This window comes from Acomys russatus, chromosome 25, assembly GCF_903995435.1.
Source record: "Acomys russatus chromosome 25, mAcoRus1.1, whole genome shotgun sequence".
Taxonomy (NCBI): Eukaryota; Metazoa; Chordata; class Mammalia; order Rodentia; family Muridae; genus Acomys; species Acomys russatus.
In genome coordinates this window covers 40,543,035-40,567,978 of record NC_067161.1, presented here as the reverse complement: position 1 = coordinate 40,567,978, position 24,944 = coordinate 40,543,035, and the positions used below count along the sequence as shown (strand labels likewise).

Genomic DNA, 24,944 nt, shown 5'->3' with positions numbered 1-24,944 from the left:
CATGATTCCCAAGATTTCCAGGTCTGGTGGGAATGGTAATGCACCGTCCCACTTGCAACCCTCAAGACAACATACTTCTGGGGGACACTTAAGTCTTATGACTACTTTAGATCAACATATTTTGGAGTATATGCTAGGCTGATCTGTAATTAGAGCTGCCCTCCTGCTCTTAAAAGAACCTCTGCTTGCTGGGAGGTGGTGGTGCACACCTTTAACGGCAGGGGCAGGGGCAGGGGCAGGGGCAGGGGCAGAGGCAAGAAGATCTTTTTGAGTTCCTAGCTAGCCCGGTCTACAGAGTGAGTTTCAGGACAGCCAAGGCTATACAGAGAAATCCTACCTTGAAATACCAAAGAAAAGAAAAAAAGAAGCCTCTGCTCAGCTCCTTTCCACATACTTGCAACTTCAGGCTTCCACAGAAGGGTGCGTGGGAAGCAGTCACCCTGCAGCCGCACCTGCTCCCTCTCAGGTCCAGCTCCCAAGCCCCACCAGCGCTGCTCCGTCTCTTACAACAGCACATTGATTGTAGGGACAGAAATCCAGCCCTTTCCTAGGCCAGCCTAGCCCAGAACTAAGCTCCAGGGGCTGAAAGCAAACACATGTGAAGATGGTTCCTAGAACACTTGCCTGGTCAGTAACACTGAGCTAGAAATGAACTGCTCCCCAGGCATGTTAGGACTGCTGCTGATACGGCCTTCGTGGATCACTGGCAAGCCAGGCTGAACCTCTAATTTTCCCACCCTATGTCCTCAGGCCACAAGGATGGAACATGTCAGCACCCAATACCAAGAAGACAACACATAGGAGGACAAGCTTAACCAGGGCTGCTGTGTATACCATGCTGGCACAGACATGGGAAATACTGGCACTCTCAGACAGCAGCATGTGGCAATATGTGGCAAGAAACATGACACTGGGTGCTGCCAGTGCAATCATTCCATAGACAGTGAGCTACAGACGCAACACACAGCAGAGCATCAGATCATCAGAGAGGAACACACTGCCCAAAAGACTGCATGAAAGTACATACACATTACACAACCATTTGTTCTGTGACCCACACCAACACACACAGCCAGCACTTTTTGCATGGACTGTGTTCTGGTGATTGGAACCCTCTGGAGATGTTTGGTAAAAGCTCCCAAGCAGCCCTTCTTAATCTGGAGGTGGAAACATAAAACACAAGAGCCTACTGGAGGAGACTATAAGATTAGTAGGATATAAAATACAAAATATGCCAGGATGGATAATGACAGGGTTGCTGTAGCTTGGATCCTGAATGTTCCCAAAGGCCTTTGAGCTAAAGACACAGTCACATAGTCGGTATGGTGGCACACGCCTTTAATTCCAGCATTTGGGAGACAGAAGCAGGCAGACCTCTGTGGGTTCGAGGCCAGCCTGGTCTACAAGGAAAGTCCAGGACAGCCAGGGCCCTGTGTAACCCTGTTTTGAAAAACAAAAACAAAAACAACAAAACAAACAAACAAACAAAAAACACAGTCACAGAGTGACTCCTGAAAGCTTCTCAGTTTGGGTGGTAAAAACCTGGGTGCTCTCTGTGAGGACCTGACAGGGAGAGGCTCTCAGGAGTGACAGCAGGAATTCCAGTCCCAGAACTCAGCAAAGTAGCCATATCCATCCTTATCTCACAGCCTGCAATCTGCACCTTCTCCAAGTAGTAGGTCTCTCTCAGTCACCAACATGTACCAATATACAAGCTCACTAAGCCATGAGCAGGCAGTAATGGCAGGGGAACAAAGTCATCCAAGGATTAGAGGAACTGGTATGACAGCAGGAGACTTCCATGGGAGGGAACAAGGAAAAGACTTCAGAAATGGGAGGCAGAATCTGATTCTGTACAGAGTAGGCATGCATGAGACACAAGGCCATGTCCAGGGCATGCTGGGGCAATTGAACAAACACAGGACACATCCCAGGAGAAATACACCCCATGGGCAGGCAGTTTGTCTCACTCATCCTTTCTTTTCCTTTCTTTCTTTTTAGATTTATTCAAGCTGGGTATGGTGGTGCATGCTTTTAAATCCCAGCACTCAGGAGGCAGAGGCAGGCAGATCTCTGTGAGTTCAAGGTCAGCTTGGTCTACAAAGCCAAGTCCAGAACACCCAAGGCTACAGAGAAACCCTGTCTTGAAAAACAAAATAGAACAACAACAAAGATAGACTCACGCAGCTGAGTATGGTGACACAGAACTTTAATCCTAGCACTCTGGAGGCAGAGGCAGATGAATTTCTGCGTTCGAGGCCAGTCTGGTCTACAGAGTGAAGTCTCAGGACAACCGGGGATACTTGGAAAACCCTGTCTAAAACAAACAAACAAAAACTAAAAACAACAAAAAGTCTTATTCAGATGTATGAGTGTTTTCCTTGCATGTATGTGCACCACATGCATACAGCACCTAAGGAAACCAGTTGTTAGACCTCTTGGACCTTGAGTTACAGACAGTTAATGAGTGCTGGGAACTAAACTCAATCAGGTCCTCTGCAAGAGCAGCCAGCACTCTTAAGCACTGAGACACCTTCCCAGCCCTCTTTTCAGTTTGTTGTTGTTGTGTTGTGTGTGTGTTTTTTTTTTTTTTTTTTTTTTTTTTTTTTTTTTTTTTTGAGAGATGTTCTAACTCTGAAACCCCGGCTAGCCTCAAACTCCTGATGATTCTCCTGCCTCAGACTCATGGAAGGTTGGGATTACAGGTGTTGATCACCATAGCCAGCCAAATCTACTCTCTGTCAACTCAAGAGCAGCACAGGGTTAAAGTGAAGACAAACAAACAGCTGGTGGGCCAAGGATGATGTCTGAAGGCGCCTGTTAATGAATCTTGTCACCCATGTGCGCACTTATGCTATGTATGGAAAGGCAGGCTGCTACCAAGACCACAGGAACCTAAAAATACAAAGATAGGTTTGGGAGTGTTAGCTTCACTTTGGTAGGAACCATGAGACAGAAATGGTAGGAAGACAGGGAGAGAGACATGTCAAATACAGTTGTTCCGAGGCTTAGGCTAGGTAGGTCCTGTCCTGATAAATTCTTTGTCCTCCTGGCAGCATCCTATACTACAAATACACGAAGCATCAGCATGACTCAAGCCTAGCCACTGTAAATGTGGCTGCTCACCCAGGCTCTTAAGTGGACAGCCCCATCCCCTACGGGGCCTTTTCCATTACCAGATGTTGATCAGTCATGAAGGGATAAAGCCTGGCACGGAGAGAAAGACAGACCATACTACAGTGAAAAAAACCTTACATTGTAGTAAGAGCCTATCTGTAAAGATTTCACAAAAAGGTAAATGTGGGCCCAAACCTTAAGTGAGCTAGAGGTGGTAACTGGATATATTCTTGCAATAACTTTTTACATAGTGTATAAGTTATCTATTTAAGGTGTATAACTCAATAGTGCATAGTATGGCTATTACCAATTAGAACACTGTCACCATCCCCCAAAGGATATGATAAGCTCTTCAGCTCTCCAAACCCATCTCTTCCAGACCCTGGCAAGTACTACCTACTTGCTGTCCATATAGATTTGCCTATTCTGGGATTATGTGTGTATGGAATCATATGTGTTATCTCTTATGTTTGGTTTCTTTCTTTCTTTTCTTTTTTTTTTTTTTGTTTTGGTTTTTTTGGTTTCTTTATTTTAAATGATTTATTTACTATGTATACAATATTCTGCCTGCATGTACACCTGTATGCCAGAAGAGGGCACCAATTTCATTATGGATGATTGTGAGCCACCATGTGGTTGCTTAGAACTGAACTCAGGACCTCTGGAAGAGCAGCCTCTTAACCTCTGAGCCATCTCTCCAGCCCAGCTTCTTTCATTTAACTTTGTTTTCAAAGTTCACTCATATTGTAGGATGTGTCACAAACTAATTTCTGTGTACCAACTATTTGCTCACATAGACATTAAGGTTACTTCAATCTTTTTTGACTGTGAACATATATCCAAGTTTAGTAACTATTAATAAAACCTGCTGCAGGATATTTGATCCCACTGTGAAACCTGACATTGTGAACTGTAAAAACTTGTTTTTGTTTGGTGTGGCTCAGCCCTAACACACACCTTTAATTCAAGAATTTTCCATTTATTGTAAACAGGTAATTATGGTGTGGCTCAGCCCTAGCACACACCTTTAATCCAACAGCTTTCTGTACACACCTAAGGTACACAAAGTTAACCCTAGGTCAAGAGGCTGAGCAAGAAACATCTGAGAGGAATTAAGCAGATTGGTGGGACTTTGAAAGAAGGGTATTTAAGACAGCATGGAGAAGGCGACAGAGTTCCTTGGCTTCTAGGTTTTGGCTTTTTCCTTCTGTGCTGTCGAGTGAGCTAACAAGCTTTTGGCCTTGGGCTTTTCACTTTTTCCTCCTGGGCTGTCAGCTGAGTAGGAAGGTCAGCTGGGTGCTTTCTCTGCCTCTCTGAGCTAGTAGGCTTTCACCTCAGCATCTGGCTCCTGAGTCATTATTGGTAAAAATCGAACATTTGGGATTTCCTTTCTCTAAATAAAACAACAAAAATCTCTCAAGAGAGAACTTGGAGTTAGCTCCATGGTTAAGAGTGCTTGCTGCTCTTCCAGAGGACATAAGTTCAATTCCCAGCACCCATATCAAGTAGCTCACAATCACCGTAACTCCAGCTCCAGGGGCTATGGTGCCCTTTTCTGGCCTACCAGGCATCAGCAAACCCCTCTCCCTCCCTCCTTCCCCCATCCCCCCCCCCCCCCCCCCCCCGTCTCACACACACACACACACACACTGAAAAGCTCCCAGTGGATAGCACAAGTCAAGCAGCCCAGCCTCAAAGACCAAGCTCAGAATCAAATCTCTCCAAGGAAACCTTCCAAGGTCAACCCTAAGATTCCTAGAAAGGGAAGCATGATAAACAGAAAAGAATGAAAACGTGCCACTAACACATAATCACAAGAATTGTGGTACTACTAGAAGGTGGGAGTCTAGAGACGTTTACGTAGTTAAGACTTCAAAACTCCCATCCACCCACCAAGAAGAGTAAAATTTCCTGAGGACATGTGTGAGTGAACCTGAGCTTCTTCAAGAACCCAAGAGCACATGCCAACGGTGCCGCCTGATCATCTTGGACCTCAAAGCACCCTCTCTCCTCTACTGGAACACTTAGAGTACAGGAGTTGTCAACCTCTTCTAGTCCAACACTCCAAAGTTCCCTCTCCACTCGACTTTTTTTTTTTTTTTTTTTTTTTAAAGACAGAGTCTCACTATGTAGCTCTGGCTGATCTAGAACTTGATATATAGACCAGGCTGGTCTCAAACTCACAAAGACTGCCTCCTTTCTTGTCTTAAGAGCTGGGACTAACAGTGTGTGCTTCCATGTCCAGCCCCACTCTTTTAATACGCATTTGTACACAAAGCAGAGGGCGTTTACTTAGCCATACCAACACTAAGCTCTAGGTCAGGATCTAGAGGACGATCCCTAGGAACTCCCCAGAAGGCAGTTGGAAGAAAGTGAAGTCAGCTGCAAAGCCAATGAGGAGAGCTTGCCCCAGTAAACAGTCCTCAGACTGCTTATGGCCCCAGATGCCACCCCAGGACATCCCCTGCAGCTCAGATCTTCCTGCCTGCAGTCCCAAAGCACACTCATACCTCAGAGTTCTGCTTTCCTTCCCAAGTGCCACTGACCTCACCTGTGCTTCATTCAGTTCCCAGGAGCTTGGGAGAGGCTGGAAGGATAAACCAATCCAGAGCATGCTGGCGGCCAGAGCCAGCAGCATCTAGAAAATCTGCGATCACTCTTGCCGTGAATCCCTAGCACCCATCTGCCAAACCTGCACTCACTCACCTGTTTCCCTTAGCTGTTGTCCTGTCTCTGTCCACACAGCATTCTTCATGGCACAATTATCACTCCCACGCATATGGAGTCTTTTGCAAAGAAACCACCTTGAGTTAGACCAGCAGTTGTAGTATTCTCTTAAGGACCCACGAGGACGAAGTTTTCGTAAATACTAAGGTGCCATTTGCCTTGGCCTTGCACTCCTCCCCCTCTAGCTCCCGCTTCCGTAGTGCTGAGGCTGACAGTGTGGACCATCAAGCCAGGCTCAAGCAAGTGCCATGTTTTGTTTTAAGGAATGAAACACCAAAAGTAATAAAGGAAAAAACAAAACAAAACAAACAAAAACTGTAATACTGTAGGCCAACAGGACAGAGGTCTTTTCTCTCCAACAAACCCCAAGATCCTCTGAGACCAATTCTAGACACCATGAGTCCCTCAGCAGCTCTCAGGAACCTCATCCTCCAGTGAGCCTGCAGCACTGGGCTTTCCAGTCCTGTATCCTTCCGCTTTCTTGCCATCAGTCCCTACAGCTGCCTTAGTCTCCTCCTCAGTTTAGCAGCTCATCAAGTGAGATGAAAGGGTGGAGATGTCAAAATGGCTAAGACAGCATGGCCCTTGCACCAGCACCCCAGCGTTCACTGTTCTTAGAGCCGGGGGGCACCCTATCTAAATGAGGAGCACTGGGCCTAGGCAGCTCTATCACTTGACAGTCTGTAGGCCAACACTGGCTCCAGGGGCTGATCCAAATCCAGTTCACGGGCAGAAATGCAACAGTGCAGAGATCCTACCCTCAGATCTCCACTGGAAAAAATGACAGCAGATGCCCAAACAAAATCCTATACACAAATATCCACAGCAACACTACTCCATTTGCTGAGAGGTAGGAATGACCCACATGTCATTAACTGGGGAATGAATAAACAAAATGTAGTATAGCCATATCCTGGAATATTATGAATTATTAAAAAAAGAAGGAACCATGAGAACATTAGTTGAGTGAAAAAAGCCACATTAAAGGTCACAAGTTATATGATTCCCTTTTATGAAATTCCCATGGTGAAAGACAGCAGGTTCAAAGTAGTGAGCACCTGGGGATAGGAAGTGGATGCAGGATGGCTGAATAGTTATGAGGTGTTCTGGAGTGCAGAAAACACCTTCAACTAGAGCATAGTAGTGGTCCCATAGCACTGTGATGTGTTAAATGCAACTGAATTGAAGTGGCTAATTCTGTGTCATATGAATTACACTTTAAAGAACAAAAGCAAGCAGGACGTAGTGGCCCATGCCTTTAATCCCAGCACTCTGAGAGGGAGAGAGGCAGGCAGATCTCAGATCTCATCAGTTTGAGGCCAACCTGGTCTACAAAGCAAGTCCAGGACAGCCAGGACTATACGGAGAAATCTTGTCACAAAACCCAAAACCAATACCAAAAAAAACCCCAAAACAACAACAAAACTAACAAAAATACAACAGATGCCACACTCTTGGCACATAGCAGAGAAGCCTACAGATTTGGGCTATACACCTCCTCCCTCTGTTCTGACTAGCCTAAGAGGGCCCTGCACGCCTAGCCCGCGCAGGCGGTAGGTGGGGAAGGAGCTGTTATTAAAAGCCTCTTCCCTGACAGCCCACTGATGGCTGCAAGATTGTTGGAGTATGACGTCATTTGTGGCAGAGGGAAGAATGGCAGATGGTAGACAGCCTCTGGGCAGCAGCTTTGCACAGAAGTCATGGTCAGGTCCATGCAGAGCCACCCTTCTCAGTAAAACACAAGGCAGGAGGAGCATAATAGAAAGACAGACACAAGATAGTGCACTTAAACAGGGTCAGCCCAGACTGGATCCTCTAGCCTGCCCACTTGGCAGACAGCTAATCTGCATCTACCCAAAAGGATGGGAACCAACAAGTCACAGAACGTCTCCACACCTAGTCCTTTATCCCTCCACCTGTAAGGCTGCTGTGAATATGAAAGAGTTACAGTAGCCTGGGACAACAGTTTCTGTCAGATATGAATACCACGGGGAGAGAGATACATACTCCAGAGCAAGGGGATACCCCTGTAGTTTCAGACCAGAAACACCTGTGCTGTCAGCTAACCACGGACCACAAGAGGACTCACAAGCTTGCAGGCAAGAAGGCAGATGTAGACTGGAAAGTATAGGGCTTGTTGACCCAGGTACATACGCCTGTGAGAAGAAGCCTGAAGGCAGCAGAAGAGCCTGAGACAGCAAGGACAATCAATGTGCTGACTGAGGGACCAATTAGAGACCAGGGGCTATAACCCACCCTAGCTAGATTTCTTGTCCAGACAGCAATTTTGACCTAGCCAGACTATGGCTCAGGTGGTCTTGGCCTGAGCATTCTACCTGGCACTTAAAAGGCAACTGTGTAGGTGGCACTAGGGACATGGCATAGATGAGCCTAGGTCCTCTTGCATCTCCCTCCTGTGTTACCCATTTCTACATGAAGAGGACACGGACAGCCTAAGGTGGGAATCTCAGCTGAGGATGTCTGGTTCTTTTTACTTCCTGATCTTTTTAATTAAAAGTCTTCAAACCAGTTTAATCCTTACACTGCCATCTTCCAGAAACCAAACCTACACAAACAAACAAGACTAAGCAGAACCTGCTGATCTCTCTGGCCAATGTGAGAACAGCACTGGAGGTAGAGAGCAGCTATAGAAGGAAAACAGCAGTGGCCAGGAGGTCACCATGAGTGGTCTGGGAGAGAGAGAACAGGCTGGAGGGCTAGTTCTCTTGAAAGGTCACAATGATATGTATCCCTTATCTGTGCTCATTTTCTCAGCTGCAGCATCAGTGTGGAGCCCAAGCAAGTCCCTCCAGCTTTAATCTCTGCCTTAGTTAGAGTTGCTATGGCTGCGATGAAACATCATGTCCAAAAAGCAAGTTAGGGAGAAAAGGATTTATTTGGCTTACACTTCCATACCACTTATCATTGAAAGAAGTCAGGGAGGAAGTCATACAGGGCAGGAACTTGGAGGCAGAGGCCATGGAGGGGTGCTGCTTACTGGCTTGTTCTCCATGGCCTGTTTCCTTATGGAACCCAAGATCGTCTGCCCAGGATGACACCACCCACAATGGGCTGAGCCCTCCTCCAACAATCACTAAGAAAATGCCCTATGGCTCTACCTACTACCTGACCACATGGAGGCATTTTATTAAACTTTAGCTTGGGTTGAGTTGAAATAAAACTATCCAGCAAAATCTTCCACCCAATTTAGCTCTAGGGCACTGGTCATTCCCTCTAAAGCACCTGCCCAGATGGCAGGGCCCAGGCAAGTGGACACTCATGAGCAGATGGACCAGGTGTGGTGGCATGTACCAGTAATCCTAAGACTCAAGCTACTCTGAATTTAAGGACAGACTAAGTCACATGGTTAAACAGGACAGAATGGTAAGTGAGTACATCCAGGGGCAGGGCCTATGTCCTACATGTTCACTCTGTACTGCATGTGCAGCACTTGCAAAACATCCTGTTTACTGAGTGCCCATGCTACCTGGTGTTTATAGCTCAGCCCTCCTATACTCCTGTACTTACTGTGGGCTGTACATGTACCTCACTGTTCTCTAGACTTCCAAGATGGGTGTTAAAAATAACCCCAAATGGGGCTGGAGAGATGGCTCAGAGGTCAAGCACACTGACTGCCCTTCCAAAGGTCCTGAGTTCAATTCCCAGCAACCACATGGTGGCTCACAACCATCTATAATGAGATCTGGTGCCCTCTTCTGGCCTGCAGATGTACCTGCAGGCAGAGCACTGTATACACAGTAAGTAAGTAAGTAAGTAAATAAATAAGTGGGCACAGACACTTAATCCTAAGAAACCTGGGTGGTGGCGGCACAAGCCTTTAATCCCAGCACTCGGGAGACAGAGGCAGGTGGATCAATGTGGGTTCAAGGCCAGCCTGGTCTACAAAGTGAGTCCAGGCTACACAGAGAAACCCTGTCTCCAAAAACAAAGAGAAGAAGGAGGAGGAGGAGCAGCAGCAGCAGGAGGAGGAGGAGCAGCAGGAGGAGGAGGAGGAGGAGGAGCAACAGCAGCAGCAGCAGCAGCAGCAGCAGCAGCAGCAGCAGCAGCAGCAGCAGCAGCAGCAGCAGCCGCCGCCGCTGCCTGCTCAATCCATAAAGAAAATGCTGGATGTGAACCAAATCTGAGCTGAAAGCTAGCTCACGACTGCTCCAACTGTCTTCTGTGGCACACTAAAATGGAAACATGCAGCTGTCACATTTCTAGGTCACTGCACATCCTCAAGTGGAAACCAGGCAGATACCTTGACCCCACAGGGTCCCAAAGCTCCCATGCCCCAGTGTCTTCCCTAGTCTTAACAACAAGACTCAGAGTGTAAACAGGGGACCTTGAAAATGACCCCCTTTCTCTACTCCACTGGGACTCTCAGCAGCTGTTCCCATTTTATAAGGCCCCTTCAGCCAGGGAAAAAATAAGGAGGAGGAAAGAAATCACATGCACAGAGTATACCAAGGAGTTAAAAACCAGTTAAAAACTGTTAAAACCAGTGCCTGGTTATTTCCCAGTTCTGAAATCTTTCAGAGGAAAAAAAAGCAGTGACTCCTGTTCAAAAATCTGCCAAAGGTCTGGCTGTTACCACAGGCCAGAAGCCTGTTTCAGGGACATGAGATTCCCAGCAGCTTCTCATAGCTGTCACAGACAGACAGACAGACAGACAGACACACACACAAACACACACACACACACACACACACACACCCTACCTGTAAATACCACAAAACTAGGGAACCCTTCTGCTAACAGGTTAATTTACCAAGGGCAAGGAAGCCAAATAAAATTCTGTAAAAGGCCATACTAACTTTCTTATGACCTAGGCACACAAACTCACAGCTTTTAGCTGCTTCATCTATTAAGCAAAGACAATTCATCTACTTAACAGGAGTGAAGAGGGTAAAAATAGGACAGGCCCCTCTTTCTAAGCACTGTGATTTATTCTATAATACACCAATTCCTGACAACAGACCTACCCAAGCTATGGAAAAGATAAATGTCAAATTTATATGTCAAGGTGGCCTTCCTCAACTGTGGAAAGTGAGTTGTAGTCCATGCTGGACTGGCACAAGAGTCACAAGGACCTGAGTTCCATGTTACAGCCTCAGTGTGGATCAACTTACTATGAGAAGTACCTTTCTCTGCCTAGGAGTCAAGCTGGTCCCTAGTCTCTTGGGCCTTATGGAATTATCAATCTGATGGATGATTAAACGTGTTCACTCTGGGGTAGGGATGAAGGAGGTGCAAAGCCAAATATGTAGGCCCACTGCAAGCTTCACTCACCAGGGTAATGTGCTATTCCCTAGCCAAACCCAGGAAGCCCTGGCTAGAAGGGCCTCAGGCAAAAACCAACCTGTGGTTTCATGTGAACTGAGGTGACCTTGACTGAGAAAACCAGTGAGTGGTCTGGAAGATTCCAGTTCCAGTCTCTGGAGACAAAATACCAGCAAATCAACCCACTGGCACTCCCCGCCCTCTCCAGAAGGGCATAATGACACTGTGGGAGTGGATGAGCAGGGCAGTGGCAAGCCCACACCAGGGCAGCTGAGAAATAGCTTCAACCGCTGAAACTGGAACAGGCACAAAATCTGGGGCAGTTTTCAAACCACCCCTCAGGCTCTCAGGGATGACCTAAGCCCTCTGTCACCCAGAACCAGAACCAGTCCCATTCAGAGCTGTGCTGTGGTGAAAGGATCAGAGACTTACTGAAAGCCTGAAACTACACACCTGGGCCAACCAAGTCATGCAGATGGAAAAAGGGCAGCCTAGAGAACCAAGTTCTCAGGATAAAGAAAGACCTGTTTTCTGAGACTAAATTTCCAAATCATAGTGTGGATGCATGTACATGTACACACACACACACACACACACACACACACACACACACACACACACACCAAATCATTGTACAGACACATGTATACACTCATGCACAAATAAAATGTAGTGAAACTTTTTTACAAAATAAAATTAAGCAGCTTGAGAACCACTTAAAGATAAATATTCAGACTGGTTTGGTGGAGCACACCTATAATCCCAGCACTCAGGAGTCACAGGCAGGTGATCTCTGAGTCTGAGGCCACCCTGGTTTACAGAGTGAGTTCTAGGCCAGTCAGAGCTACACAGAGAGACCCTACTCAATCAAACAAACATGAAAGTAAGCAGATAAATAAATAATAAAGACAAATATTCAAGTCAAATGTCTTGATTTCAGTAAAATGGCATAGGTCACAAGATGGCTCAAGAAAAGGCTTCTCCCCACAGGAAAGGCCATCAGCACGTTTTGGGACATTACTGATCATGTATGGCATATATAGGGGTCTCCAGTAGCACAGCACGCCCTCCAGTAAACAGAAGGCAGGTGCCCACTTCACAGATCAAAGGCCCCAAGTCACCTTTCTGTCTCATCTTGTACACCTGTGTCAAAGAGGAACAGGTCTGGACTGCAGTCCTTTTGCATGGCAAGGAAAAAAATAACTGAAGGAAATTTCAGCCCAGGAAAGCAAGCTGGAGACAACTGCCAAACACTGAGAGAACACAAAGATCAAAGAAGCTGCATGAGATATGGTCTCAGTCAAATGGCTTGCAACAGTGTGCAGCACGGGAAGTAACCACACACTTGTAGTGAGAATTCTAGTTTCCTTAAAAACCAAGTTACGTTATGTGACTATGTTTTTGTTTTAATCTTAGGTGTGGGATAAGAGGCTGCTTCACAGCAGGTGAATATGACTTGCCTTGTGTACTAGCAGGGGCGATTTTTTACATTTGGAATTCTGGGGACTCTAGAGAGGGTCAGAGGCTCTCCTTAGAGGACTGCTGCTCCTAGCTGCTGCTGCTGTTGCTGTTTGACAAGAAGTTGGGAAAATCCTGACAGTGAACGCAGACTGCACTTGCCCCAAGGAACTTGAAGTCCCTAATCAGCAGAAAGTAGTCTAAAGAGGCCTGTGTCCCCTCTAACCTTCTTTCTCTCCAACCTAGTGTTGGAAGGAATTACGGTAGAACAAGGGCTGGAAGGGAGATAGAGATATAAGAACCTAAAATAGCTAATATATATATATATATATAATAGATATTATATAATCTTATATACATGTATATCATATATATTCTATATTTATATATAACTTTGCCTCTAAAAGGGTAGGGTCAGAACCCACATAGAGTTTCTAAATACATCAAAAGGAACTCATTACTAAAAAAAATGTAAACAAACAAACAAAAAACTAAAAAAGATGTGATATTCTTAGAAAAAACTCCCAAGGTTGGCAGGAAAACACTAATGGTAAGAGAAAGAGAGCCCAGACAGAGCAGCAGAGAAGGAAAGAGTAATGCAGAACCTCTAGCCCAAAGCCTTCTCTAGGGAAACTAAGGGGAGGGAAGAGAGTGTCCTCCCACAGGCCACGCCAGAGTCTATGGGAGAGCCTGGAAGGCCCAGCTGTGGCCAGAACTGCTGGGAAGCAGCCATTCATGACTAAGGCACCAAGAAGGTGTCTGTATGAACTGAATCTCAGCACAAGGCAAAATACACATTTAAACTTCTTTACATGGTGAAATGATGCTATTTTAGATGTATCAGACACACACACACATTCACACGCACATACAGACGCATTTTCATACTCATAATAAAACTGTAAAATATTTTTACGGCTTTTACATTTTATTTTCTTATTTGTTTTTACTCACTCTGCAGCCTAGGCGGACCTCAAATTTGTGATGCTCCCTGCCTGTGCATTTATAACATAAAGTGTTGCTGTTATAGGTACGCACTGCTATGCCTAGCTCCCTTTTACATCATATATTGTAACGTAAATGTAAATGATTATATAACTAATTATAAAAATGGTTTGATTTTGCCAGTTGGCCTACACAACTAAAAGTATTCGCTATCTGGCCCTATAAGGAAAAATAAAAACAAAACAAACAAACAAACAAACAAAAAAACCACATTCTAATCCCTTGTCTAAACTCCAGAAACCACCAGATACTGCAAATAACAGGGAACAGAGGGCAGGAATGGATATGATCCTTGTATATTCTTTTTTCCCTTTTTATTGAGGTAAAATTCACACAATATATAATTAGCCACATTAAATGAACATTTCAGTAGCATTTAGTATATTACACAACGTTGTGCAATGAGTACTTCCATCCAGTTTCAAAACATTTCATCACCCTCCAAACAGTCTCCATCCCATTAGCTGTCACTCCCACCATCTTTCCTCAATTCTGGCAGCAACCAGTCTGCTTTTGCTTCTCCTGATGTTCCCACTCTGGTCGTTGCGCGAATGCACTCCTACACTGCGTGAGTCTTTCTCGTGGCATCAAGTTCTCTTGGTCCATCCATGCTCCAGTATGTCTTAGTACTTTGCTCCTTGTTAGATGACAGTCCAAGGCTCACAAGCTGTTACCCACCGCCCTGTGGGCCTCAGACTACTGTCGTCTTTTGGCCTCTGCCAGTAGAGCTGCCACGAACATTTATGAGAGTCTGCCTACTTTCCATTCTTCTGCGACTGCTGCTGGCTCCCAGTAACTCTACATCTAACTTCTTGAGGATCTGTCAACTTGTTTTCCACAGCAGTGAGACCATCTTGTACCCACCAGCAAAGGCCAAGGGCTGCAATTCCTTCAGATTTTTACCTACTTTTATTAAATTGTGGGTTTTTAAAACAATTATAATCATCCCCTACGAGTATGAAGTAGTATCTCACTGTAATTTTGATTTGCATTATCCTGATGACTAGTGATATTAAAGCTTCTCATGTCCTTGGTCATTTCTAAGAGGATTTTATGTATCTGAGACTTCAGACACATCCCTGCCAACCATGCAACAGCTGTACAGTTACCAAGAGTCTAAAACAAGATGAGCAAAACAGTTCTCCATTGTTCCTGAGATAAACGTTATCAGACAAATTCTGTATCCTGGAAGGTCTAAGAAAATGAAGCCCTGATGGAATGTTCCACAGTCCTAGCTTCCCACCCTGCAGCCATGTAGCGATGGCAGTAGGATACAGTCACGGCACAATGCAGACATAATCAGAGGAGGTGGAGGGAGCAGTTGTTCCCTCTCTGAGCTGTGACCCTGCTTCCATTAAGGCTTCTCTCTTCTACCTGCCCAAGCAGTGGACGTTGTCTCTCTGTGCTCACTCTCTCCTAAGTAAATCACTGACATCTGTGACCTTAGCAAACAGCCAGATGAACATCGAGACCCTCCCTGAGCTCTGGCTCTGGATGCATAGCTCCACCTAAGAAGACACAAGATTAGATTCACCTCAGACTTTCCATCTCTAAGCCCATCTCTGGCTGTGTTAAAGATAGTTGCGGCTGGAGAGATGGCTCAGGGGTTAAGAGCCCTTATACTTGCAGAGGATCTACCTGAGTTTAGTTCCCAGCACCCATATGATAGCCCACAACTACCCATAACTCTAGTTCCATGGGACCTGATACTCTCTCTTCTGGTCTCCTCAGGCACCAGGCATGCAAAAGTGACACACACATACACAAACAGGCAAAACTCTCATACACATAAAATAAACACTTTTTTCTTTTCATTCTCTCTCCTCCCCCCCCATTCTCTCTCTCTCTCTCTCTGTTTTGTTTTTCAAGACAGGGTTTCTCTGTGTAGCCTTGGCGGTCCTGGATTCACTTTGTAGACCAGGCTGGCCTCAAACTCACAGAAATCTACCTGCTTCTGCCCCCCGAGTGCTGGGATTAAAGGCATGCGCCACCACGTCTGGCATAAACACAATGTTTTAAAGGAATACTTCTATACAGCCTGGCTTTCTCCAGCAGGAAATATGCTCAGCTCCCTTCTCTAGTCTCTTAACACTGCTGTGGAGGGAAGACCTTCCTAGCCATCTAGCTGGACTACCCCGATGGCTTCTAGATCGTCTGCCTTTAGTTTTGTGATTTTCCTAAAAACAAGTCTGATAAAATTGAAACGCTAAGCATAAAAATAAGTGTAAAGCTGAGTGTGGTAGCCCATGCTGTTAGTCCCAGCCTTCAGGAAGCAGAGGCAGGTAGACTGCTTTGAGTTCAAGGCCAGCCTGGTCTACAATGTGAGTCCAGGACAGCCAAGGCTACACAGAGAAACTTTGTCTTGAAAAACCAAAGCACAAACAAACAAAAAACTGTAAATGAACCAATAACATTAGAGACTATTGGAGAGATGGTCTTCGTACACGTGATATTAAAACTATGAACGAGGGCCAAAGAGATGGCTCAGGGGTTAAAGGTGCTGGCCAATGGGTCTGACAAAACTCCCGAGGCTGTACAGGGGGGGGAAACGCCTCTGATCTCCACACACATGCTGTGGTACACACACACACTAAATAAGTATAATTCTAGTAAGTTAATAAAATTACAAATAATAGAGAGAACAGAGTTAACTGCATGTACTATAATTTACTGGTTCTGGGGATTAAGCCAAGGGACTCTGAGCACGTGTTATACCATGGTCTGAGGCCCCAGCCCCAACTGCATTCATTTTAAAACTACTGTGTAAAAAATAGATGCACAAGCCGGGCGTGGTGGCACATGCCTTTAATCCCAGCACTCGGGAGGCAGAGGCAGGCGGATCGCTGTGAGTTCGAGGCTAGCCTGGTCTACAAAGCGAGTCCAGGACAGCCAAGGCTACACAGAGAAACCCTGTCTCAAAAAACAAAAAACAAAAAACAAAAAAAAAAAAAGAAAGAAAGAAAGAAATAGATGCACAAACCAGGCATGGTGGCTCACACCATTAATCTTAGCACTTGGGAGGCAGAGGCAGGCGGATTGCTGTGAGCTCAAAGCCAGCCTGTTCTACAAATCGAGTCCAGGATAGCCAAGGCTAATACAGAGAGACCCTGCCTCAAAAAGCAAAAAAAAAAAAAAACCAACAAACAAACAAACAAAAATAGACACACACAGAGACAAGTGACTCTTGGGGAAAAAAATCTGCCATATATTGGGCGGTGGAAGGTTGATTCAGCCAGTTGCCTGGTTTTGCTAATTAAGTTTTACCAGAACACAGGCACAATTGGGCTCATGTAGTTATCTATAGCCCATTATGTACCATGATAACAGTTACATAATTGGCAAAGTCTATATGGCCCACAAAGGCTAAAATATTTATTATTAAGCTATCTATACAAACTGTAGACTCTGACCAAAAGCATATACAAAAACTACAGATCAACAGGGAAGGACCTAATGTAAAGACGAGCAAACAATGCCATACAAACAAACAATCCACAAGAGAAATAAAAAATAATGTAATAAATATTATTTTTTAAAAAGCATGCATGATAGGGCCGGGCGTAGTGGCGCACACCTTTAATCCCAGCACTTGGGTGGATTGCTATGAGTTTGAGGCCAGCCTGGTCTACAAAGTGAGTCCAGGACAGCCAAGGCTACACAGAGAGACCCTGTCTTAAAAAAAAAAAAAACCAAAAACAAACAAACAAACAAACAAAAAGCATGCATGATATATCTTCATTTAATCCCGGTATTTTAGAGGGGAAGACAGGAAGATCAGCAATTCAAGGTATGCCAAGTCCAAACCAAGTTCAAGGACAGCTCAGGCTATGTAAGATTCCCTCAAACCTGCATTCACATGCATATATCTACACCCAGACACACATACATGTGATTAATAAAAATAATCAAATCTTTAAAAGGAAGGGTTAACGTAAATAGCAACAGGGAACTCATTTAAAAATTAAATCGTTTGTTAATGTCCATTTCTAAAAATGTTATGATATTGTTTTGGAAATTTAGTGCACTTGATGTTAACCCAACCATTCTATTTTTAGGTGTCTGCCCCAGAGAAATATTTGCATTCCTGCACGCACACACCCAATCAAAAGCACCATAATGCTAAGACAAACACAATTGGGCTGGAGAGACAGTTTGGTGGTAAAGAGCATTTGCTACTCTTTCCAAAGGACCAGAGTTTAAGTCCCAGCACCCACATCAGGCAGCTGACAACTACCTTTAACTCCAGCTCCAAAGAATTCAACACCTTTGGCTTCTATTTCTATGTCTGCACACATAGATGTGAGCATCCACGCATGCACGCACGCATACACATCTTTAATCCTAGCACTTGGGAGGTAGAGGCAGGCGGGTCTCTGAGTTCAAGGCTAACCTGGTCTATGGAGTGAGTCCAGGACAGCTAGAGCTGCTGCACAGAGAACCAAAAAAAAAAAAAAAAAAAAAAAAAAAAAAAAAAAAGGCAGCATTTATTTAATGTTTAAAATTAATGAGTCGTATGCACGCATGAATGTATGTATGAAGTATGTGGAGGCATATACATTCCATAGCACGCAGGTGAAAGTCAGAGAACAACTTTGTGGACTTGATTTCTCCTTCCACCTTTATGTGGGTTCAGGAGAAAGAACTCATGTTGCCAGGCTTGGGCTTGCACTTTTACCTGCTGAGCCATGTTCTGATTTATAAGAGCAAACCTCATCAGTAGACTAACTGTCTATCACTGAAAGAATGAGTTAAATTATAGTACATCCCAAATGGGCCCGTATGGAAAACAATTTTGATGTTTTTATACGTAACAACACGAAAAGGAGCTCTAAACATGGTCAAGCAGAAAGAAGTATACCATAGAATAAATACAAACACAAAGCTCAAGCTGTAAAAGGTTGAACGAGGGAGGGCAGGTAAGATAGATGGCTCAGCAGGAAAAGACACTTGTTGCCAAGCCAATGACCGGAATCTGATCCCCAGAGCCACGATGGAAGGAGTCACAGGTGGTGGTGGTGTGCCCATACCACAAAATAAACAAACGTTAAAACTTGTAAAGGTTTAAATGATACTTCAGTCCATATATATGCTGAGAAATGCACAAGAGGAATGAAGAAAACTGCCACCCTAGGCATGGGTCCGGCGAGCACAGCACTGTCTAGGTGACAAACAATAAAAGAACTCTGATTAACTTATCACAGATCAGTCTGAATTCCAGGGAGGGGAAAGCAGGACTCCTTGGCCCTGAACAGCACTGTTGAGGCACCTTCTGAAACTCAAGTATCCTGATGTGTTCATGGGTGGCTGCTGTAGACCCTTAAGAGAAGAGGATGGGGGCTGGAGAGATCGCTCAGAGGTTAAGAGCACTGGCGCTCTTCCAGAGGGCCTGAGTTCAATTCCCAGCAACCACATGGCGGCTCACAACCACCTATAATGTGATCTGATGCCCTCTTCTGGCCTGCAGGGGTACATGCCAGCAGAGCACTGTATACATAATAATAAATAAATCTTAGAGAGAGAGAGAGAGAGAGAGAGAAAGAGGGAGGGAGGAGAAGGGGACAAAGAGAGCACTTAGGAGTCCATGCTATGCCCCTGCAAGTCTTTCCCTTCTCTGAGTTTCAGGCTTTTCTGCAGTGAAAGGAAGTGGGTAGCTTAACTGACCTCCAAGTACTTCCCAGGTCTGATGCCACAACATAGGCCTGCCCGAAAGAGGTTCCCTACCTCTCTAGGGGAAAACAAATAAACAAAACCAACAGCTGAAGAAATAAAGCTCAAATCAGAAGGCTCAAAGGAATGTGTGCTCCTGGGAAGATGACATCCTTGAGAGCAGAAGCTGCCCCCGCCTCCCTAGACTCACATCCTCAACTATTACAGAGGGGGTGGCTTTGATGATGGCTGATGTGTCCTCCAGCTTGGACAGTCTAAAATAAGCTCAGGGCGGGAGGGGCAGCAGGAAACAGGAGATTGGGGGAGGCTGACAGGAACCAATTGGCTGAGGTTTTCTAATGGAGCTAGAAGGAGAGCAAAAGGCTCTGGGAGAACCGGACACAGAGAGCAGCGACAAATGTGTTGGCAAGAGCCTCCAGTCTCCCTGCTCTCCTTTCAAGAGCAGTTTCTTCCTGACTGATCCCAGGAGGTAGAAGACTGAGCTAATCTCCCCCACAAACAACTCTACTCAGTATTTTAGGAACTACTATTCCAGTTGTGCCCTGGAGGTCTCAGGCCTGTTTCAAAACCTACAATTCCAACTTGAAAACAACCAGAGTCCAGTACTTCCAATCTGCCTCATCTCATAAAATCAACAGATTTTTTTTTTTTAATTTCAACAGTTTAGACTCAGAACATTTACATTCCACTAGATCATCTAAAAATCAGAAAAACAGCCCCCGTGCAGCATTACTATCTAATTACCAGCTTAGGTGGTTGCTCCAAATAACCTGGAAATTTAACTTCCTAAATCAGAGATGTCTGTCCAATGGGTGGTTTTTCGGTTTGTTAATTTACAAGGGGAAACGTTCAATAAAATCTATTTCTTGCTTTTCATAACAGCACCGTGAGAGAAGTAAGCCAGTATCACTATTAAAAGCTTACAGATACGGAAATTAAAACACACAGAGGTAAAGGGACCCGTTCAAGGTCAGGCCTCAGAAAGTCACAAGCAGTCACCTCATATATCCCATAAACTGCTTCCCAGAACAGAGTCCAAATGAGAAGAGGAAATCACATTTCCCTCTCGAATCTCTTAAAGACTCCTGCCCTTCCCAAGGAGACAGGTCTCTACAGCCTTGGTGTCCTCCCAAACGAACAACTGAGGCCTGGAGAAGTGGGTTAGGCTTCCTGATTACTTCCTGGCTTTTGGAAATCTGACCTCAGAGAAAGATGCCATAACCCCTGCCCTTACACCCGGCTCTGGTTTGGCCCATAAAACAAGTCAAACCTTGCTTGCCTGTAAGGGCTTTAAAAACAGACAAACCAGGGTACTTCAAAGCAACGTTTTCTATCTAAACAAGGTCTTTCCAAAAGGAGTGGCTACAACGAAGTGGCACTGGGTTGGAATGCATGGGAAACTCCACTGGCAGTCAGCAAGCAGGGGACAAGCAGGCACTGAGAAGCAACCAAAGAGGGACTGGAGAAAAGGTGGGCAGGATGCACACGACCTTCCCAAAGTGGTGCGAACACGGCCAGGAATCCTCAACACCAGCAGCCCAAGGGCCAGTAGCCCAAATTAGGGCCCTTGTACAAACACAAATTCCCAATCTCCTACATTACTTTTTTTTTGGGGGGGGGGGGGTTGGAAGCCTAGGACTGTGTTTTCCATGTCTGAGACTTTGACTCGGGTTAGGAAGAGCTACTGACCTGGTCCAAAATCCCGCCCATAAGGGATAAGGACAGAAAAAAGAGGAGGGAACCAACTTTCCCCAGAATGCACAGGTCTTCTTGGACTCCCGAGCCCGAGAACAAGAGCAGGAAGGGACGCCCCTACCCCTCAACAAAAGCCATCCCTATCTTCAGTTCAAGAGGCACCCCATCTCTCTCCAGGCCCTGATGGTGACAGCGATTAGAAGGAGGGCAGGATCTGTTCCACAAGATGGAAGCTGGTGGCCCACGCAGACAAGCCAGGGACAGTCTGGTGGCCAAGTCTGAGTCCAGACCCAAGACAAGAGTCTGGGGGGGGGGGAGGGAGGAAGATGGGGGGTGAGGGAAGAGTCCTGACAAGCAGCAAGCAATCTCCACTTCGTTCCTATCCAGGGAAACCAGACATTTTTTGAGTCACCCAACAAGCATGAATCACACAGCAGAGCTATGGGAACGGGAAAGGATGTTATTTTTCGGCATTCTTGAGGATTTTCCCTTTGTCCCGGCTCTATCGATACTCTTCCCGCCCCCATTCCAACCCCATCCCCCAACTCTCACGCATTTTTTTTTCCTGCTCCATTTTTATTTTCTCTTGGCCTTCGCAGGCTCCGTGCTCCCCGGCCCGACTCCCAGGCAGGACTCCCAGCCCCGCACCCCGCGGCAGCTCACCTGCGTCAGGTCCTCGTCGTTGAGCAGATGCGACTCGCGGGGCTTGAAGCAATTCTGACACTTGCTCTTGTTGAAGATGTTGGCCTGAAATTTCCTGCACGGGTTTTCTTTGGCCGCCGACATGTCGGCTAGGCGGCCGCAGCGCGGGCCGCCTCGGCCCAGCGCGCTCCCGGAGGTCGGGACTCAGCGCGGCCGCCGTCGCATTTTGCGCTGGCCGCCGCAGGCCCGGAAAGGCCTCCCCGCTCACGCCGCGCCCCGCCTGCTCGCCGCGGCCTCAGAGCGCGCGCGCCGCCTCGGGCCCCGCCCCGCCGCCCGGCCGCTGCGGGCCCATGGACGGACGCCGCCTCGGACCGCTGCCTCCACCGCGGACGCCACCCCCCCCAAGGCGCGGGCCGGCAAGTCCAGCCGTCGCGCTCACCGGGCGCCCGCCGCCACCGCGAACGAACCGAGCGCGGCGCCGCGCGCACACGGGGCGGGGCTGGGGGGGCGGGGCTGGGAGGGGCGCCAAAACCGGCAGCCCCACGGGCCAATGGCGCCCGCACGCTCCTGCTAACAAAGAAACCGGTCGACCAATGGAGGACGGGGGCGGGACCGGGAGCAGCGGGCGCAAGGTAACTTGTCCAGGCTGGGAAGGTGGAGGCTCTGGGAAGGAACTTTCAGGTTTGGTGGACTGGCGCCGCCGCCCGCGGCCTGACAGCTGCAGCGCTGGGCTGGGCTGCTCCCGGAAGAGCGCCTCGGACCTCCGCGGTCTCCCCCGCGGGCCCCTGGCTCCCTAGTAGCCTCTTAGCTGCGGCCTTTTGCCGCGCCCGGCCTGCGCCCCTACTGTGTGCTAGATCTACGGCCCACCCAAATAGCACTTTAAGGGCTGGGAACTGTTTCCAGTGCTCCCCGGGGTTTAGACCATTAAAGTTTCCCATGACCGGTCCTGTTTTACGTAAGGAAACTGAGCCGCTCAGGATAGTTAAGTAATAAGACATAGTGTTTTCCGAGGTGATTAGGAGATTTCAGCAGCCTTAAGAAGCTGTCAGTTCCATTATGGAAGACCAATTCTGCTGAACATGGGGTTGGGCACTCTTACCTTCGTTATGTGCTTGGGGAAACAAAGGCTTAGACTCTGGGAATAGCTTGTGCAAGGTTACTCTGCCAGGAAGGGTCCCGAACTGTATTCTCCAGTTCACTCTTGCCCTGACTCCCGAGCAAAAAGCCGCTGGGAAAGAAAAGGACAGAGGAGTCCAGAATGGGCAGTGGGGGACAAGCCGTGCTCCTTAGGAGGCCGAGAGCTTCCAGCAGCAGTGAGATCGATCTAAGCAGAGAGCGTGCAGGTGGAGGTGGGGGAGGAGGAGCAAGAAAAGAGTATGTGGTCCCAGGACTCGGGGAGGCAGATCTAGGAGGATGGAGGGTTTGAGGCTAGTCTGGACATAGTAAGACATTTCTAAGGAGGATAGGGGAGGGAGGGAGGGATTACTTAGGCCTGAGATTACAACCTCAACTGGCTGGCAATTAGGAATCAGCCTGAGTCTTTAGCAGAGGCTGAGCTAACTCGTTCTTCCCGGTGAAGGTGAAACTGGAGCAGGTGGTAAGCAGTGAGAGCAGCTGGGCTCTGGGCGGGAGGAGGCTTTGGGAGAGAAATGCCTTCAGAGCTGTGTACTTTTCCACTAATCATCTGGTGACTACCCCAGGGAGGTGTATTTCCATTTTGAGAGAGAAATGCTTTCCTGCATGAGGACTCAGGAATGAAGGGACCCAGATCAAAAGTCTTCCTGCAGCCTGAGGGGAAAAGCCCAGCTCTGATCCCCCTGTGGGCAAATCCTTTACTATGACTGGCGCCTCGTTGACCACATGTACAAAACTGACATGAATGTATGGTGTTGCAAGCATCAAGTGAAAATAATGCTTGCAAAATATTTCACATAATATGGCTAATCATTAATTGCTGAATTTTGGTAAAGGGTATTTACTGCACTATTTTTGTAACCCTATTGTTGGTCTAAAATTTTCAAAAAAAAAAAAAAAAGAGGGGGGGGGATGAGTAAAGGGAGACTGACAGTTCTTGTCTGCACAGGATACTCTGAAAGTGACACCGATGGTGGCCTCTGGGGAGAAGAACTGGGTTATTGGGAGGTGACCTACTTTTAATTTTCATTATAAAACCTTTTTGTCCCTTTTGGGCTTTGTTTTATGTGCATATACAACTTGTTTAAAGACTTAGGCCAGGGAGATTGCACAGTGTGTAAAGGGTTTTGTTGCCAAGCCTGATGAATTGAGATCAGTCCCCTAAAGCCACATGGTGAGAAGAGAGAATAAACTTCTGCAAGTTGTCCTCTGACCTCCCTATGAAGTGTTGTGTGTGTGCTACACCCACATTTGCGCTTGCGTGTGTGTACACACACACACACACACACATACACACACACACAAATAAATTTAACTGTAATTAAAAAATTTTTAAAGGGACAGCCAAGTCTATACAGAGAAACCCTGTCTTGAAAAAGAAAAAGAAAAAGAAAAAAAAAAAAGATTTCAAAGTTCTACCCATATCTTGGGGCCAATCAAGGCTACCCTATTAAGAAAATGCTGAGCATACTCTGTCCAGGCCTGCCACATACCACTGGAGTCACGGCTGTGGGCATGCTGAAGAGTGAGTGATTCAGGGATCCTGAGGCTGCTAGCCTGACGAGAGTTCGCTCTCAAGTAAATTGAGACTCAAGGAAACAAGAGGCAAGCAGAAACCTTCCCCTGGGAAGTTGTAGGGTCCTTGCTAGGAAGCCCCTGACTCCATAAGTAGCCTCAGGGTAGGGGTGTCCTGGAAAAGGTGTTGTCATGGCCAGTCCAAAACCGGGAATGACTCAAACTGGAGAAGGAGAAGGAAAGACGTTCCAGACCACCACAGCAGGCCGCTGGGCTCAGGACCTCCAGCCCAGTCTGTGTACACACAGGGAAGCCTGGCTGTCACTAGCAGGTTGAATCAGAGATTCAAACAACCCTGAGGGAGGAGACGGTAGGAGCTTGAATGACTGATGTACGCTTAGCCTCCTGAGAAGGCAGGTGTGCTGCTACTGGTGGGTGCTGTTGTCTCATGGCTGTTTAAAAGAAGAGGCCCATTGGGCCCAGGGCACACTAGGACCTTGCCTCTGGTGATAATGGAGTAAGTACTTTGTATGTGAGAGTCCAGGTCTTCAGGCTGGCACCATAGTCCCCTGGATAGTGGAGACTATGAAGCTTGGCGCGGCACCCATGGCCTTAAACATGCTATGTAAGTGCTCTACCACTGAACCATGTCCCGGTGCAATTGTGGATTCTTTTGACCGGGCACTCACACGGGGACCTTT

At 46.7% G+C, this 24,944-nt stretch overlaps 1 protein-coding gene across 7 annotated transcripts in view; it reads right to left on the bottom strand.

Moving 5' to 3' along the window:
• Positions 1 to 21,836, bottom strand: part of Mprip (myosin phosphatase Rho interacting protein) — a 121,972-nt gene extending 100,136 nt beyond the window's left edge. For 3 of the 7 annotated variants that reach the window (XM_051167796.1, XM_051167797.1, XM_051167795.1), the window contains exon 1: positions 21,616 to 21,835. In XM_051167796.1, the coding sequence (XP_051023753.1) occupies positions 21,616 to 21,738 (123 nt within the window). In that variant the 5' untranslated portion in view covers positions 21,739 to 21,835. Of the gene's footprint in view, positions 1 to 21,615 lie in introns of all 7 variants that reach the window. The other 4 variants (XM_051167794.1, XM_051167798.1, XM_051167800.1 and 1 more) reach the window with 2 other exon arrangements.
• Between the last annotated feature and the right edge of the window lie 3,108 nt (positions 21,837 to 24,944).